This window comes from Gekko japonicus, unplaced genomic scaffold (assembly GCF_001447785.1).
Source record: "Gekko japonicus isolate JY-2015 unplaced genomic scaffold, Gekko_japonicus_V1.1 scaffold1450, whole genome shotgun sequence".
NCBI lineage: Eukaryota > Metazoa > Chordata > Lepidosauria > Squamata > Gekkonidae > Gekko > Gekko japonicus.
Genome location: NW_015163132.1, coordinates 385,933 through 405,304, shown reverse-complemented (window position 1 = coordinate 405,304; position 19,372 = coordinate 385,933). Strand labels below are relative to the sequence as shown.

Here is a 19,372-nt window from a genome sequence, read left to right as displayed (position 1 = left end):
GCGGAGCCCCCCCGCGTCCCCCCCGAAATGACCCCTGGAAAGGACCTTAGTTGTGGCAAGGCATGGGCTATAGGACAGTTGCTATGTATAATAAGAAACGAAGGCTGAGTGCAAGGAAAAGAGCGCTGTGTAGGCGAGGAGGCTGATAGAAGCTGGATAGGGATGGGGTCTCGGCGAGCTGATGGCGACTGTGTCTCCTGGGATCTCCCAGAGAGGCAGCTCATAAACCAGCAGTTAGAGGGGGTGCAAATGTCCGCGCCCCCCGGGGATCCTTGTGAAGGGTCTCCAGTCGTAGAGCATGGAGGGTCGCCTCTTTCCCAGCATGCTGTCAGGAAATTGAGGCGTCCCTTTGCGCCGAAGGTCTCTCTGCTGTGTTCCAGCAAGGACTAAGCTACGCACACCCCAAATCAAGCGAGTGGAGGTCGAGCAGCAAATAAGCATATCTGTCGGCGAGATCTACTTGATCTACATATGAAGAGTGAGTAAAGTTGAAACAAAACAACAAAGCGAAAGCCCCCCCGGGGAAAAGCGAGGGGGGAGAGGGGACTCTTCTCTGTTAAGAACTGTTTATAAGTGTTACGGAGCTCGAAGAAAGGGGGGGCATGTTTAAAAGTGGCAATGGGCTGTACAGAGAGATTCCAGGAGGCAGTTAAGCGTTGAAGCAAGTTTTCAGGATTTTGGCAAACTTTGTAAAAGTAAACATCCTTAAAAATGGTGACGGACAACGTAGTAAGAGCAACAAACGATATCCAAGCTTTCTTCAGAAAGTGGAAGAGCTGCTGGTTAACCATGTGACTCTTGCAAACTGTGTCTTAACCCTTTGTCCCCTGTTGGTATAAACGAGGTACTATGCAAAAACTGTGCTACATGTCAGCTGTTGCTTTTAAAAGGACTGTGTGAATATTGGAGAAGTGTCTAACCAATGATCATAGGGGTTTTCAGGATCGAAGAGGAGAGTCAAATGGGCATTTGCAATTTGAAGGGCCTGAGCTATAAGCAATGGGGTATCCTCATACTGGGTTCCTATAGGCTTGGCAGTCAGGGGGACTCAGTTGGGAGCCTCTCTGGGGTGGAAGGAGCATATGACAAGCCTTAAGGCTTCACAGCCGTGGGCTGGAATGTGCTTTTCCTTCCCCTCTATGCACTGGCATGTGGGCCGTGACAAGTAAGGTCTGGAAGGATGCCAGACCTGGCTCTGAGCCGGGGTGGATTTGCCCTGCTAGGAGGTTTGCGTGGCAAGCCTAATGCAACCTATGCTTTAATGTGTTGGTGCAGATGTATAAATAAATTAATAAATAAATTAATTAATAAAACTCCCAGTTTAACCCATAAGTTGTGTTGTGTTTCATTCAAGGGGTGGGCGGGCAATATCCTGATTAAATCTGCTGGGCAATAAGGTGACGAGACTCTCTTCAAGCCGGGCAGTGAAAAGCAAATTGGAACGGCCCCTATGATTGAAGGCAAGAATTTAAGCGGAACAGTCCTGGAAAAAGGAGAAGGGACTTTGTTTTGAGATGGCCAGTTCCTTATACAGCAAGATGAAGCCACAGGGAAGAAAAAAAAGGAAAACAGCAATGGAAGAGAAAATGAGATTGTGTAATATCTACTGAGGTAGACATTGTTAATTTGCTTTTAATGGTGGAGGGAAAAATAATGGTTAAATGAGATGCCATTGTTCTCTGTAATTTGTGTCTAAGTTAAATGGTGATTCTCCTGGACTACTCTTCATATAGTCAGATTTGTTGGGATGTTTTTACAAGCTATGATGATGATTGATCATTCTCAATGTTAAAGAAAGGTATTTATTATTGTTAAGTAAATTTTTTACAAGCTGTATGTGACCTCCAACCCTTGGGTTTTTAGTGGGTTTTCTTTTCTTTCTCCTATAGTGTGTAGATTCCCTCCCTATTATTGTTGTAGTTTTTAGTAAATGCAAATAAAAAATCCCCTATGGGGGGCCATATAAATAATAAGAAGAAGCTGGATAGTGGTGACCTGAAACACAGAGATCTGAGGAAATGATGGGTGGTGGAAGGTACACTGTTAAAGAAATAAAGGGCAAAAAGAAACTGGTGCTTAGGAAACTTTCCATGCAGTAGTATAAATGACCCGGAAAGCAAGAGAGCTTTGAAACCGTGAGATATATTGATTTTAAGATCAAAAGTAAAAGTCAAATACCTTTAATGGCATAGCAGTAAGATACATAGATAAGAACATAAGAGACATCAATGTTGGATAAGGCCAAAGGCCCATCATCACTTGCCCCAGAGCCCCTAGCTATACCTTGTGGCTAATAGCCACTGATGGACCTCTGCTCCATATGCTTATCTAATTCCCTTTTGAAGCCGTCCATGCTTGTAGCTGCCACCACTTCCTGTGGCAGTGAATTCCATGTGTTAATCACTCTTTGGGTGAAGAAGTACTTCCTTTTATCCGTTCTAACCCGACCGCTCTGCAGTTTCATGGAGTGCCCACGAGTTCTTGTATTGTGAGAAAGGGAGAAAAGTACCTCTTTCTCTACCTGCTCTATCCCATGCATAATCTTATAAACCTCAATCATGTCTCCCCTCAGTCGTCGTTTCTCTAAGCTAAAGAGCCCTAAGCGCTTTAACCTTTCCAACCCTTTTTTCATTCTAGTTGCCCTTTTCTGGACTTTTTCCAAAGCTATAATATCCTTTTTGATGTGTGGTGACCAGAACTGTACACAGTGTTCCAAATGAGGTTGCACCATTGATTTATATAGGGGCATTATGATATTGGCTGATCTGTTTTCAATACCCTTCCTAATAATCCCCAGCATAGCATTGGCCTTCTTTATTGCAGTCACACACTGTCTCAACATTTTCAGTGAGTTACCTACTACAACTCCAAGATCTCTCTCTTGATCAGTCTCTGCCAGTTCAGACCCCATCAATGTGTATTTATATTTAAGATTTAGGATTTGTACAATGTACACGACATGGATATATAAGACATAATAAGCAATATGAACCCATCCTTTACTAGAATAAGATCTATCTTTGACTACTTCGGCAAGAAACTTGACCACTAATTGCTGTAATATTAGGATTAGACTCCTTTAGTAGATTTTGAATAACGTTTTCGTTATTAGAACTATAATTAGGAGGAAATAAAGATTACAACAATTCTTTGTGTAAGACTGATTGAAATTGACAGTAAAAAATAATATGATATATTGAGTCCACAGATTTTAAAGGACAAGAACATAACCTTTCATGAAAGGGAATTTTCTTAAACCGACCTGAAAGCTCTTTTGAAGGGAACACATTTAGTCGGGCTAGTGTAAAGGCTCTACGTTGCGAAGGCTGGACTAAGTTGTGAAGGTAGTGGGCCATCTGGCAATATTGAATTGGGAGATTCAATTGAGCCTGAGAAAATATGCTAAATTGTGTAGGAGTTCCAGGTCAAGCAGTCTCCGTTTAATAATCTGGAAAATAGAGACTTCATCCAGTGAGTAGAAATACTCTAAGGAAAAGCCAATTTGACATCTTCTTCTCAATATATGCCAGCCAGGATGCGCTATAAGCATTGTTTTTGAAATGTGAGATTAAAGAATTTCGTGACGATCTGAAGTGTATTTTCAACCAAAATTTAAAAGTTCAGTAATTATAAAATGTTGGCCTAATTCAATTTTCAGATCTATAACAAATCAAAAATAAAATATGATCCTAGTTCCTCTAAGACTGTACACTCAGTTTAAAGATGGGATCTGCCAAGATTAACAACACTCATCAGACGTGATGCATTTCAGTTTTTAAAAAGGCACCTACCAGAAAAAAGAGCTTACAATTGCCATACTCCTGTATTCAAATGTAGTTGTCTCTTGTGAACATAAAATAAATATGAAATCAGACTAACAACCTGGGATTGTTATTGCCACATGATTTTTCCTGCCCAATTGTGGCTTCTCTAATATTTGCCAGATGCTGACACCATGAGGTAATGTGCAGTATGGTTTTTTGTAAGTGCAGCAAGAATGCCGACAGCTGTTTATGAGCAATCAATTCCAACATCCAACGAACTATTCTCTAATCTTGAAGGCTTTACAGTTACAATCATTACCACCACCGGGAGTGTGTGTGTATGAGTGCACAGCACTCTGAAAGACTATGAAGGGAGCAATCCTAAATAGGTCTAATTTATTCAATAGGGATTACTCCTGGAAGGTGTTCTTAGGAGTACAGCCTAAATCTGTAAGATATTTGTATGTCTAGAAGTGACAGGAATATTAGTTTCCACTGTGTGGATAAGTTAAAAAATGAAGATGGTGGAACATTCTATTACACTTAAATACTGCTTCCATATTAATTATCTAACAATGTTTTGGTATTCAGGACCCACTATTAACTATAAGCCTGCTATGACTAAAACTAGCATGATCACAAGGAGTTGCTGTGAGTTGCAGCACAGTGCTGGGGACCCTGTTTACTGTCCACCTGCCGTTCCCTAACTGTTCTGAATCATGGAGAAGCTGGACAGCCTAGGGGATATACAGCTGACTGCTAAGGACATTGAGGCTTGCTTAGAAATTAGAGGTTCAAGAGCAATTTTTCATAGATCATTTAAATACTGTCTACAGCCCTTGGGTTTTCCAATTAGTTCTAGTTGCAAATTAGTTGAACCACCCTCCAGTCTTTTAATGAAAAAATATTGTCCATGGACACAATGTTCACTGCTTATATATGTGATTATCTGCAACATGGTTCAAAGCTAGAACTTTGTGTGTATCCATATTCTAAGGTTAAAAATGACTTTTTGTGCCTGTTATATATGTCTAGAAGCAGGGGTAGGGCTTTAAGAGAGAACCAAGCAAATGATCTACACTGTCTTCATACTGTACACTAGAAATCTGACAGCAGAAAAACTGAAGCGTTTCTGCAAGACTTTACCCAATGTGCATCTTCAAAAATATGGATATTGTTCTCTGTAAATAAGGAAACTCATCTATTCAGCTTTCACCACAGACTTCTGCTGCCTCTTGAAATCCCATGTGAACAATCTATTCTAAATAAGGATTTCTCAGTGGGTAATGGTTCTTACTTTTGGTGACAACTCCCTCTAACCGAATGATGTTGGGATGGTCAAACTGTCCCATGATGCTTGCCTCTCCTAGGAAGTCTCTTCTCTGCTTCTCTGTGTAGCCAACCTTCAGAGTTTTGATTGCCACTGAAATTTCCTTTTTTGAAGGTAGTTTTAAGCGGCCGCTGCATACTTCTCCAAACTCACCTGCCAATAAAAGGACATCATATGGGGAAGAGGTTAGGAGACAGGTTTAATATTAAATGATGATAGAATTGCACACATGCCCTTTACTTGTACCAGGTATTACTATCCCAACATAGCAGGCCTACTGAAAACATGGCTTTGGATTCTATGAATAAGTTCTGTATATTTTGGATAGTCACTGCCATGGAAGACAGGATCCAAGTCTAAGACTGAGGGTTTCATTTCAGTCAGTTCCTCTTTTTCAAAACAGTAACAATGACAATTACTGAAAATTCACTGCAGTACAGTAGTATTACACAGCAACAGTTTTTTTAAACAAATTATCATCATTCTCATAGTAACCATGAGGAACCCCAAGGAACTGACTACTTCACTGGCAACACTGTCAAATTAGTATTTTCCAGATGTTATATCCACATGTACCAGGATTCTACATGTGACACACTACACATGTGCTGTCCATGATATACACAGTCACATGTTGTCTGAACAGGGCTAACATATGTATTTTGCAAACACATATAAGTTTGGCACACATGAAACAAAACAGTGAAAATCCAGTTTGAGCACACAGAAGCTCAACATGTCTGCAAAATATATATAGAATAACAGAATCATAGAATTGGAAGGGACCTCATCTAGTCCAACCCCCTGCACAATGCAGGAAATTTGCAAATACCCTCTCCCCTCAGTGACCCTTACTCCATGCCCAGAAGATGGCAGAAAAAACCCTCCAGGATCCCTGGCCAAACTGGCAGGGAGAAAAATTGCTTCCTGACCCCAAAGTTGCCCCTGTTCAGAGAACATGAAGACTATGAGTATTGGAAAGATCTATGCAGAGTCAGGAGACTTCTAGTATGTATGGAAATAACATCTGAAAAAAGTCTATTACTTCATTTAGCTTAGGAAGCAATAGTCATGTGCTAAATATTTCCCAAATCTTGCTAGACAGCTCAACAAATATTAATCCTTGCATCATCCAAACAACAGTGGCCAGCACATGCACAGGGACCTGGAGGTCCCTTCCAACTCTATGAGTCTATGATTCCCTATAATTGAGTCATCAGTGTTCCTTCCTTTCATGAATTATATCTACCTTGAGTGAAAGATCAGTTACTTTTCACATTCCTAAGGTCTTGGATTGTCCCCAGAGACAGGAATTGTTGGGATTTCCCTTGTATAATGTATTATAAATGACCATACATGGCTAATTTAGGGGAACAGGTCAAGGAGAACATGTGCCATATGACAGTATGACCATTTTTATATTCACAAACATGCTCAGAATATTCTACAACATCTTTAAAAAGCCAGCTTCTCCAAAAGCCAGCGGCAGCTTCTGAATAAGTGCAAGGTGTCATTAAAATTGTACAGAAGAGCATAAAAGGAGAAAATATTCTCGTGTATATTTTGAACTGCAATGTGTTGTATTTTCTTTTTAATTTGTTCTAAGTCAAAAAGGTTATTCTGCCTGAAAACTATTTTTTTGCATTTTTCTGACAATGTTGAGGTGCTAGCACATCTTTAAAAAACTACACAGTCCGTAGCAAGAATCTTAATGAATAAAACCCTGACCTCTGTAAGCCTCATCTGCCAGTATGCTTTACTGAGAGCAAACATTGCTCTTTTTCAAATAGTAGCATTAGATTGATAGTTAGGAAACCCTGAGTTTAAAAAAAGAACAACCCAAACCACCCAAATCATGACACTAGATAGACAAAGGAAAAAACAACATTTTGCAACAGATCTTCTAACACCTTAACTTGTCTTTGTATAAATCTTAATGGTTTGAACAGCTATAAGCTGTTAGCCTCCTACACCTACAGTAGTATGACAGCCAGAAGCGATCTCCCTTTGGGTTTGATCAGACTTGATTGCTAAGACTATGAATTCTTTGCTGTAAAAATTGTTTGCGTGGGTTTTGACGTCTGATATTCAGGAAAAGAGTAACTTCCCTTCTCCCTCTATACCACTGAGCAGTTCATTATACAGAAATAAATTACGCTGATTAATTAAAAAAAACCCTAAAATCAATCTAAATTTTTCATTGCTACACCATGAAACTTATTAGCTTGATTACATTGATTTTCAGACGCACTCCACATGCACAAAGCCTACGGAAGTCACTGAGGCTCATATCTACTGGTATGTAGATAGAACAAAGTTTGCGTCTTCTATTGCTTCAGACCAACACGGCTACCCACCTTAATCTATCTTCATAGTATGTAGATATTTAGTACTGTATGTATGTTATTTAGTATGTAGATTTTAGTACATATGTATATATTATTCAGCATGTCAATGTTTAATTCATAGCTTCTCAAGCATTTTGGGTAAGTAATGCTTAAAATGAACCCAAAGAAAACATATGGAATGAAACAGCTGCTAAAACAACTGTGTAACTTGAACTTGCTTGCCTAATTCAGGCAAAAGTACAATGGGAGAAAGGCCACTCTGCATCTTTTGCTTCATCCCATCATCACTTCCTCTCTGCCAGCTCATTTCCAAGCCACTGCACTACCCCAAGGGCTTCTCTCAGCCATTTAAACCTCAAAAAGCTATTTAAACCTCAACAAGTTTATCCCTAGATAAAGGTGTATAATTCCAGTTTTGGTCATGAAACAGAAACAAATAGAGATAGCAATATAATAGCTAAAAGACAGTTTCTCTAGCAAGGCAAGAACTCTAGCTTTCGTTAAGCTAAAAGACCATAAGAAATTTGTCAGACTGTTCTGTACTACCATTGCCAGTAACCTCCAAGCTGTAGTACGGAAAGTATGGGAGTAACAATCAGCTATTTTTCTTCTAAATAAATAGTCATTACTTTACCATACAGAGAAATAATATGGTATAGTGGTTAGAGTTTTGCATTGGGAACATCAGGGTTCAAATAGCCACTCAGGCTTACCTACCTCACAGGGTTGTGAGGAAAAAATGGAGGTGAGGGAAATTATGTAAGCTGTTTTGGTTGCACAGGGAGAAGGGCAGAGTATAAATGAAGCAATTAAATATATGAATAAAAATCATGATTTTTTTGAAAAACCCATTTCCAGTTTTCACAAGGCCTTTAGAACGGCCATATATGAGGAATCCCATAATGCATGAAATAAAGAGAGTCAAAGGAAAAATAAGTGAAGTTTAATGGGTTAAGTACTGGGAATCTTGGTGCCTGGGGGGGGGGTAACAGTGGGAGGGCTTCTAGTGTCCTGGACCCACTGGTGGACCTTCTGATGGCACCTGGTATTTTTGGCAACTGTGTGTTGGACTGGATGGGCCACAGGCCTGATCCAACATTGGCTTCTCTTATGTTCTTATGTCACAGTTCAGCCATGCTTTTACCTGTTAATTAAGCTGGAGAAGCTGCTATCTCAGTACCAAGCCTCTTGTCTGTGAAATGGGTATCATAAATTATTTGTGAAGATGTACAAGAAAAAAAGAAATGTTTGTAATTTTTTGACTACTCAGGAAGGCATGGACGACTACTGCTACAACACACCACTATGCAGAACTACAGAGTAATAGTAGTCACAATATTTTTTAAAAAATAAGAGTTCATGATAGAGTACATGATCCCAGCTAGGCACACAATTGATTTCTGATCTTTACAAATAAAGATCACAAAATCTCTCCTTGAAAAAAAATAACACTTTAATTTCATTGCAAATCACATGCACACATGACAGAACTTTGTTTTTCGTTTAGACTGCCCGGAAATAGAAGGTTGTAGGTACATATTACAGGAACAACTTTACATGATTTAAATGTATTCAGGCGAGAGTGGACATTTCTGTTAATTTAGGCACTTGCTGCCTCAATCAGTTGATTGTGTTCAGAATTTGCACACAGATGAGCTTGAGATATAATGGTTTTCCCTTTAAAATATGCTTTAAATCACAACTCTGTAGTGCACAGGGCCCTTCCTGACATTCTGTTTCCTGTTCAGATAAGACAAATGGCTTGTGTGAGCTTTGTGAGACATTCTGTGTTGGAGCTCTCATTAATGAAAACTAGGTTATCCATCCCTTCTAGGGTGTGGTGTAGAAATTCAAGGCGAGCAACCTGTGTTCAGCAAAGTATAGTATATTTTCATTCATGTAAGAAGGGTGATTAGTACAGTACATTTATTTACATGGATATAAGAACAGAATCACATTTTACAACTACAGAAACAGGACCTGACATGTATTTCACTTTATTGTACAGTCATACTTACACAAGAGATCAAATACATGCTGACCAAGTGACTTTGTCAGGGAGATAGGTTATGTTAACAGAAATCAGCATTTCCTCTTTGTAATACATGGGGAAATACTGCTGTTTCCTTGCTTCTGTTTTCATGTGCTTTCAAGGAATAGGTGCATATACATTTGGATTTAGCTTAAGAGGAGTAGAAGAAAAGTAAGTTTTTATACCCCAATTTCCTCTACCTTAAGGAGCCTCAAAGTGGCTTAAAATCACATTCTCTTTCTCTCCCCACCACAGGGACCTTGTGAGGTTGGTGGGGCTGAGAGAGTTCTGTGAGAACTGTGACTGGCCCAAGATCACCCAGTGGGCTTCACCTGGAGGAGTGAACCAAACCTGGTTCTCCAGATTAGAGTCTGACAGTCTTAACCGTTACACCACACTGGCTTTAGTACCTATGTATTTGCACTTACAGACAAAAGTACCATGAGAAATTATTTTGAATGTTACAAGAATATTAAAGAGTTGGTTGTATGTCTTTTCATATATGCCAGCCCTGACTGAATGTAACATGCATTTAATTCACAGAATATATTTACAAATATCTGTGGGAGAACTTGATTTTCCCTCAGAACCATCATTATATTTCCCCAGCCATCTGAGTAGTCTTTAGAAGATAGTATATGCTCCTAATTTGGGTTTGCTGATTACATTTACTCAAATACGGGCCCTGTTCACACGGAGGATTTGCCACGGTAAAGGCACGAATGGCAGGCGGATTATCGGTGTGCGATCACACCACAACATCTGGGAAGTGTAGAACACCCGTAGGCAACCCGTGGCATCCCGCCAAAGATGCGCAGTAAGAAACTACCTAGGAAAGTGCAGTAGTATCCGGAAAACACGGGGCAGGGGCGGGCGTCTGATCGCGGGAGCGCTAGTATCCCATGGCTTCCGGTGCCCGTCTGAGTCCCGTCACAAACCAGATGGTTTCCCTAAGCACATGCGCACGAACACTAAACTGGAAGCAGTGCTGCTCCGCAGAACTGCGCATGCGCACAAACACGGAACGCTTGCCGCGCAGCTTCTTTGCCAACTCCAGCATTGCCGTGTGATCGCGAGCATCCTGCCACAGCACGAAGACTCGGGAGACCGTGTGATTGAGCTAACGTGCTTTATTTTGCCCAGGGCAAACAGCCACGCCTCACCCCCACGTTATCTGGCCCGTGTGACTGGGGCCACGATCTTGATCTTGCTTTCATGAAGAACACCCATGATTCAAACTTCACAGGTTCCAATATTCGAATGGAAGGAGGGCTATCTATTCTCTTTCCCATCAAGGACTGTTCTGCACAGATTGATGATCGATTTCAGTCTTTTAAGAAATTTGTTTTCATTAGCTTTACAGCACCTTAAAAAGGCAGATGGCTATTGAAAAGCCATGTTTGAAATTTATAGGGAAATAAAAAGTTAACAGTGGGGGAAGAGCACTTACAGATTACAAATATTAGATTCACATATGCTATATGCCTATACAACATGTGTCCCAGGACATCGTACACAGACTCCCAGCAGGATCCCAGTACATACCCTGTTTTCCTTGTGTTTCTGGGACTGCAAAACAGAGAAGATCACAGGCACCTGGCAGAATATCAAAAGTAGCAGCAGCTGGGGTGCATTTTGATTGACAGGGTACAAGTTCTGCAGGCTTCCTATATAGAGTTGCCAGCTCCGTGTTGGGAAATGCCTGGGGATTTTGGGGGTGGAGCCTGAGGAAGGTGGGGCTTGGGGAGGGGAGGGACTTCAAATCTATATAATGTCATAGAGTCCACCTTCTAAAGCGACCATTTTCTCCAGGTGAACTTATCTCTGTTGCCTGGAGATCAGTTATAATAGCGGGAGATCCCCAGCCACCACCTGGAGGTTGGCAACCCTATTCCTATAGATACTGTATGAATGTAGGCTGTAGCTCCTAATATGTTGCATACTGTCTTATTCCTGACTTAGCCAGGGCCATTGTTCTGGTGCTAGATGGGATTTCAACTTCAATTGTATGGAAAGATAGGGTATGTATCTTTTAACACCTCACCCCCCCATTTGGTTCCTACTTGAGCTTTTCTACATCTCATGGCAATTCCAAAGATGGCTACAATTCAAGAACAGTTCTCCAGGAGGCCCAAAGGGATATGGCAAAGATCCATTTATGAGTACAGCTCTGCTCACAGTTCTCTGGGTATACAGAAACTCCACCTTCTGGTGTCGATTTAAAATGTTGAGGAAAATTGTTATTTTCATTGTTCCTTACCTTGAGGCTGTTCTGAAAAGACAGCCCAAATGTCAAATGCATTTGAAAGCATTTTATGTGTCTTTGCTCCTAGTAAATGGCATGCAGTGTGTGTGTGGGGGAAGGGAATGGAATCCCTGTTGTAAATCTAAGCAGCGTAAACACAGATTGCAAGGAATGCCCATCCCAATTTTACTTAGACTGTACAACACTTTTTGTCAACTGATCTATGTCACCGATTATGAAAAGTATCATTTTAATTAAAAACTAAATGCTTTTAAGAAATCTTAAAGCTTTAAAATGACTGTCTTAACATCTGTTTTATAATAAACTAGCAGTAAAGCCCGTTGTGGAAATAAATACAATGGGATCTAGAAAGAGGCTCTGGGGGAGTGCTCTGGCTTTGGGCAAACAGTGTCATTTTGCTGTGGAAAAGACCTTGAAGGTTCCATATGCAACTGACATTCCAACTGCCTTGCGGGGAGGGGGGTGAGTTTGAGGTGTGGAATGCAGTGAAGTCCAATCAGCTTCCATATGCAAAAGACCTTGAAGGTTCCATATGCAACTGACATTCCAACTGCCTTGCGGGGAGGGGGGTGAGTTTGAGGTGTGGAATGCAGTGAAGTCCAATCAGCTTCCATATGCAAAAGACCTTGAAGGTTCCATATGCAACTGACATTCCAACTGCCTTGCGGGGAGGGGGGTGAGTTTGAGGTGTGGAATGCAGTGAAGTCCAATCAGCTTCCATATGCAAAAGACCTTGAAGGTTCCATATGCAACTGACATTCCAACTGCCTTGCGGGGAGGGGGGTGAGTTTGAGGTGTGGAATGCAGTGAAGTCCAATCAGCTTCCATATGCAAAAGACCTTGAAGGTTCCATATGCAACTGACATTCCAACTGCCTTGCGGGGAGGGGGGTGAGTTTGAGGTGTGGAATGCAGTGAAGTCCAATCAGCTTCCATATGCAAAAGACCTTGAAGGTTCCATATGCAACTGACATTCCAACTGCCTTGCGGGGAGGGGGGTGAGTTTGAGGTGTGGAATGCAGTGAAGTCCAATCAGCTTCCATATGCAAAAGACCTTGAAGGTTCCATATGCAACTGACATTCCAACTGCCTTGCGGGGAGGGGGGTGAGTTTGAGGTGTGGAATGCAGTGAAGTCCAATCAGCTTCCATATGCAAAAGACCTTGAAGGTTCCATATGCAACTGACATTCCAACTGCCTTGCGGGGAGGGGGGTGAGTTTGAGGTGTGGAATGCAGTGAAGTCCAATCAGCTTCCATATGCAAAAGACCTTGAAGGTTCCATATGCAACTGACATTCCAACTGCCTTGCGGGGAGGGGGGTGAGTTTGAGGTGTGGAATGCAGTGAAGTCCAATCAGCTTCCATATGCAAAAGACCTTGAAGGTTCCATATGCAACTGACATTCCAACTGCCTTGCGGGGAGGGGGGTGAGTTTGAGGTGTGGAATGCAGTGAAGTCCAATCAGCTTCCATATGCAAAAGACCTTGAAGGTTCCATATGCAACTGACATTCCAACTGCCTTGCGGGGAGGGGGGTGAGTTTGAGGTGTGGAATGCAGTGAAGTCCAATCAGCTTCCATATGCAAAAGACCTTGAAGGTTCCATATGCAACTGACATTCCAACTGCCTTGCGGGGAGGGGGGTGAGTTTGAGGTGTGGAATGCAGTGAAGTCCAATCAGCTTCCATATGCAAAAGACCTTGAAGGTTCCATATGCAACTGACATTCCAACTGCCTTGCGGGGAGGGGGGTGAGTTTGAGGTGTGGAATGCAGTGAAGTCCAATCAGCTTCCATATGCAAAAGACCTTGAAGGTTCCATATGCAACTGACATTCCAACTGCCTTGCGGGGAGGGGGGTGAGTTTGAGGTGTGGAATGCAGTGAAGTCCAATCAGCTTCCATATGCAAAAGACCTTGAAGGTTCCATATGCAACTGACATTCCAACTGCCTTGCGGGGAGGGGGGTGAGTTTGAGGTGTGGAATGCAGTGAAGTCCAATCAGCTTCCATATGCAAAAGACCTTGAAGGTTCCATATGCAACTGACATTCCAACTGCCTTGCGGGGAGGGGGGTGAGTTTGAGGTGTGGAATGCAGTGAAGTCCAATCAGCTTCCATATGCAAAAGACCTTGAAACGCTGGGCGGGACTGCACAAAGCAGCCAGTCAACCCAGCCAGCGTCTTCTGACTGACAGTTCAAGCGTCCATACACTAAAGGAGTGCATTTTATATATAAGGAGAGATTGTTAAGAAGAATAAACAGCCGTTGAAGCATCTATTGCCACTCAGAGAAACTGCACCAGTCAGCAGAGGTGGGTGAAACTGACAAGGATGGTTAGAATAGATTCTCTTTCTATCAGACAAGAATCTCTCACAGAAAATAGGCAGCCTAAGGAGCTTACATTGTTCCTGAGAAATTCATCAGTGCAGAACAAGACATTCTGGGGACTATGCCGGCGGCTTCACCACTTGTCTTAAATGCGTTATCAATCTTATTCTCTCTGTTCTTCGTTTCAAAGAACTGTAGCCAGTGAGGGTATGCTGTTGTCTGCCTAGACTGAAGATGATGACAAAACTGCATTCTTGGGGGGGGGGGCATTTTTTTTTTAAAAAATTACCTTTTGGGCTTTTTTTTGGCTATTGCTACTTGCTATGACATAAGCTATAATATATTAATCAATATGGATTTATTAGGACCCAATTACGCCTCACACATTTCTCTTTAAGTAGCAAGTATTTGTTTAGGCAATTTGTTTTTGATGCACGATTTTAACAAAGAAAAGGTTATTCCAGGATTTTGAGGGGGGTGGGGGTTGCAGGATGTATGTCTGTCGATGCATCTTTACAGTGGTCCACTATTGTGGCAATGAGATTTTTCAAGTCAGAAGGCTGCATGAAAGCAAGAAAGTCTGCATAGCATCCCCACCAGGTAGGAGGCATGTTTGCTGCTAGAATTCTTGAGAAATAGAACACAAGGCTCCAGGGAAGTGGAAACTGGCTAGACATCTCATAGCCCATAGGGACACAAGCCAGAGGAGGATTTGCTTCCTCTACCTCCTGGAACTGGGCACTTATTACTGGATTAGGGAGCTTGGCTGACAGTATGTGCTGGAACTTAGTATCCTATAGCACAGCAGTGGCAAGGGCACTGTGGGTAGTATCAAGGCAGTATCCAGAGGTTGCGGCAGAGGCTGGTAATGCGTGCAAACACTCCAGTAGCAGTCATATAATAGCACATTAAGGAGAAATGCAAGAGAGAAGTAGGTGCATGTTTTATGTAAGGCAATGAGAAACATAGCATAGTAATATGGCTGTGCCAAGGGCTGAGTCAGGATAGGCTTTGTTCTGCTCTTGCCCTATGTTTGCTAGAGGTTGCAGCTTCCTCATGAGTAGGTAACAGAAAGCAACTGGAGCTCACCAGTGGGGCTAATCCAGGGCATGGCAGGGCTGGGCTGGAATGTCAGTCAGGTAGCTGGATCAGAAAGTTGGTAAGAACTGACTGCCAGATGCTGTTCTGTTGAAGCAGATAAATCACCAAGTTTCCTAACCAGTGCTGAGCCTTAAATAGGGCAAAGGCAGCCCTGCCCTTCTCATGTGTATTCTCTGGGGCCTGATTTTGTACGGAGCTAGCTGGGTTCTGATTCTGTAAGGAGTTATGAATCTGGGAGCAGCAATTGTTGTGTGATGCAACTTGGATGCACCTCCTATGCAGCTGCACACTTACCATATATGCCAATCATAGAGATCATAGAATCATAGACTCATAGAGCTGAAAGGACCTCAACGGTCATCTAGTTCAACCCCCTGCAGAAATACCTCCCCCCCAACAGCCCCAGTGATACCTGCTCCATGCCCAGAAGATAACAAAAAACCTCCAGGATCTCCAGCCAAACTGGCCTGGAGAAAAATTGCTCCCTGACCCCAAAGTGGTGATCAGCATTTCCCTGGGTGTGCAAGAAAGGGACACAAGAACTAAGCACTGAGGCAACCCATCCTGCCCTCCCTCTCATAATCTGCCTAAGATCACAGAATTAGCATTGCTGTCAGATGGCCATCTAGCCTCTGTTTGAAAACCTCCAAAGAAGGAGAGCCTACCACCTCCCAAGGAAGCCTGTTCCATTGAGGAACCACTCTAACTGTCAGGAAGTTTTTCCTAATTAGCTGGAAACTCTTCTGATTTAATTTCAACCCATTGGTTCTGGTCCAACCTTCTGGGGCAACAGAAAACAAGTCCGTACTACCCTCTATATGACAGCCCTTCAATTACTTGAAGATGGTTATCATATCACCTCTCAGTTGTTTCCTCGCCAGGCTAAACATACCCAGTTCCTTCAACCTTTCCTCAGAGGACTTGGTCTCCAGACCTCTAGACCTCACCATCTTTGTTGCAATCCCCTGGATGTGTTCCAGCTTGTCTATATCCTTCTTAAGTTGTGGTGCCCAAAACTGAACACAATACCCTAAGTGAGGTCTAACCAGAGCAGAATAAAGTGATACCATCACTTAGCGTGATCTGGACACTGTACTTCTGTTGATACAGCCCAAAATGGCATTTGTCTTTTTAGCTACCGCATCACACTGCTGACTCTACTAAGACCCCTAGATCCTTTTCACACATACTACTGCCAAGACAAGTCTCCCCTATCCTATAATTATGCATTTGATTTTTCCTACCTAAATGGAGAACTTTACATTTATCCCCACTGAAATTCATTTATTTGCTTTAGCCCAGTTTTCCAGCCTGTCAAGATCATCCCATATCCTGACTCTGTCTTCTACGGTATCTGCTACCCCTCCCAATTTAGTATCATCTGCAAATTTAGTAAGCATTCCCTCTATCCCTTCATCCAAATCATTGATAAAGATGTTGAACAAAACAGGTCCCACGACAGATCCTTAGGCACTCCACTTGTCACTCCTCTTCAAGAGGATGAGGAACCATTCACAAGCACTCTGAGTGTGATCGGTCAATCAGTTACAGATCCACCTAACAGTCATAGGATCCAAACCACATTTTTCCAATTTGTCAACAAGAATATTATGTGGAACCTTATCAAAAGCCTTACTGGAATCAAGATAAACTATGTCTACAGCATTCCCCTGATCCATCAAGGTAGTAATTTTCTCAAAAAAAAGAGAGAGAGATAAAACTAGTCTGACGTGACTTGCTCTTGAGAAACCCATGCTGGCTCTTAGTAATCAGCAGGGCTTTCTAAGAAGCTCCTAGATCAGAGACTGGATGATAAATGGCTGAAACAGGGGCTGGACAGTTTGAGCTCTCTTACAGTTTGCTCATTAGAGTAGGTTTCTCTACCAAGGACTTTGAATGCAGGGGCTGAGGTACTTGGGAAGCCCTGGAACAGCTCATGCACTCCTGATCCTCCAGTTATTCATTAGAGGAGAAGTCTGATTTCATGTCATCCTGCTCCCCTTCATTTGAACAGTTTGTTCCATGGTCTAGCTGTTGTATGGAGAATCACTTGTGTGAGTCAACGGTAAAAAATAAATTTGTAATTTACAAAACTATTAATCTATAATACACTTCATGAGAAGGACCATTTGTTAATTAAATAAGTCCCTCTTCATTTTTGGGATGCATCAGGACCATCAAGTCATTTTTAAATCAAAGGTATTCCTGGTCCTAAGGTCTAAGACATAATGATTTTTAAAATTTTTATTCAAAACATACAGATAATCAAAGTGAGAAAGGCACTTCCACTACCCAAAGTTGTAGGGCTCTTTAGGGGGGGCATTAAACTTGGAGGTGCCATAAGAATCTGTTACAACTCCATTGGGACTTGGAAAAGTATCATGCTACAGAGCCATTATGGAGCTGCGGTGGCTCAAGTGGTTAAGACGCTGAACTGCAGGCTGTGGAAGGTCAGTAGTTCAGCAGTTCAAGACCCGGGTGCCACAAGACGGGGTGAGCTCCTGTCTCTAGTTCCAGCTCCTGCCAACCTAGCAGTTCGAAAGCAAGAAATTGCAAGTAGATAAATAGGTACCACTTCGGTGGGAAGGTAACAGCGTTCCGTGCACCTTGGTGTTTAGTCATGCCGGCCACATGACCACGGAAACGTCTTCGGACAGCGCTGGCTCTTCGGCTTTGAAACGGAGATGAGCACCACAACCCTAGAGTCAGATTCGACTGGCTTTTGAGCAAGGGAACCTTTACCTTTACCTTACAGAGCCATTAGACAGAGAACATATCCTTCAGCTGTCTAAATCCTGGTAGTTTATGCTCACATAGTTATTTAGTTTATCTAAAGTTTTTCCTCATTTCTGGTTCTTTAAATTTAATAAAGTTGTAGTCTGATTTTTATTCCATCCTATCTGCATCTCATCTGGTTTCTCTATGTGAGCAATAATACATCTGGTGCTTACTGCCAGAAACACAGTGTTGTGTCAAATGGAACATTAACAACAGCCAATATATTTATTCTGCTTAGTATAACACCTATTTGTTTTATCTGTAGTTTGATGTAGAAAAGATCTGAATACACATAGGCTGCATCCACACTTCACTGGATATTTTGCTATCGTTGCAGTACAAATATTAGTTTCCAGCTGGATTGTCTTGTGCGGACAAGACAATCCAGTTTTGAATTATCGCCATGCACAACAATAGCACAATATCCAGTGCTATGTAGATGCAACCATAGTGCTAAAAGAGGACTCACCAGATAATATTTCAATACAAGCACAAGTGATCTTGCTGACGTCTGTGCTGTGCTTTGCTTGGGAAAAGGAAGATGATCTAGAAAAGCAGATCTGTCAGTCAAAATGGTTTTGCTCCATTCAGCATGCAGACAGAAACCTTTCAATAACTGCTTGATCTCTGCAGAAAGTTTTCTTAAGTAAAATGTTTGCATCCGAAAGGCCCAAACACATTCTCTACCCTGAAATTATTATTCACAGTATAATAATCCTTACCTGCTCCAACAACTTTGTCAATGGCAATACTAGTAGCATCTAGCTCCTTTGCGAACTCATGGACGGCTTGATTGGGATCTTCATAGGTATGTGGATCCACGTATGTTCTGAGGCCTGGAAGTTTTACTGTTTAAAAGATAAAAGTAAGAGTGACAAGTGAACCTTCAGTAAAAGAGAACTATATACTCAAAAGTTAATAGATGTATTAACAAGCATGCATTGTAACAAAACAAACCCCCCACTATAGTGAAAGGTGCAATATTACCTGGGATCAAAACATAACCTAATCTCACTGTATAATAACATCAGCAAAATAATATTTATTACCCAGATCATTCAGGATAGAGGAAAAATAATAATCTTGTCTTCTCTTTCAGTTTCTGGATACTTTTTTTAATGGAACAAAAAACATGTTTATTTCTTCTAGATTTATTTGACGATACACCAGAACAGAGTTCAGTACCGCTTAAATGCCTATATGTTATTTATTATATTTCTATTCCAGCCTTTTCCTCAGGAGCTCCTGTTTTATCCTTGCAACAACCCTGGGAGGTAAGCTGAGAAAGACTGATTGAACCCAGGCAATTTTATGGCTGAGTAGGGATTTGAAGTCAGGTGTCCTCAGTCCTAACCCAGCACTTTAACCACTATATCACACCTGTTCTCCTTAATTGCTTTTATTTGTCCTACACAGAAGAAAAAAAAATA

At 41.8% G+C, this 19,372-nt stretch overlaps 1 protein-coding gene across 1 annotated transcript in view; it reads right to left on the bottom strand.

Annotated features, from left to right (window-relative positions):
- Positions 1–19,372, bottom strand: part of EPHA3 (EPH receptor A3) — a 306,093-nt gene that overhangs the window by 33,339 nt on the left and 253,382 nt on the right. Inside the window, exons 11-12 of the mRNA XM_015406944.1 lie at positions 18,665–18,790; positions 5,062–5,247 (exon numbers count right to left, since the gene is read on the bottom strand). Of these exons, the coding sequence (XP_015262430.1) occupies positions 5,062–5,247; positions 18,665–18,790 (312 nt within the window). The remainder of the gene's footprint in view (positions 1–5,061; positions 5,248–18,664; positions 18,791–19,372) is intronic.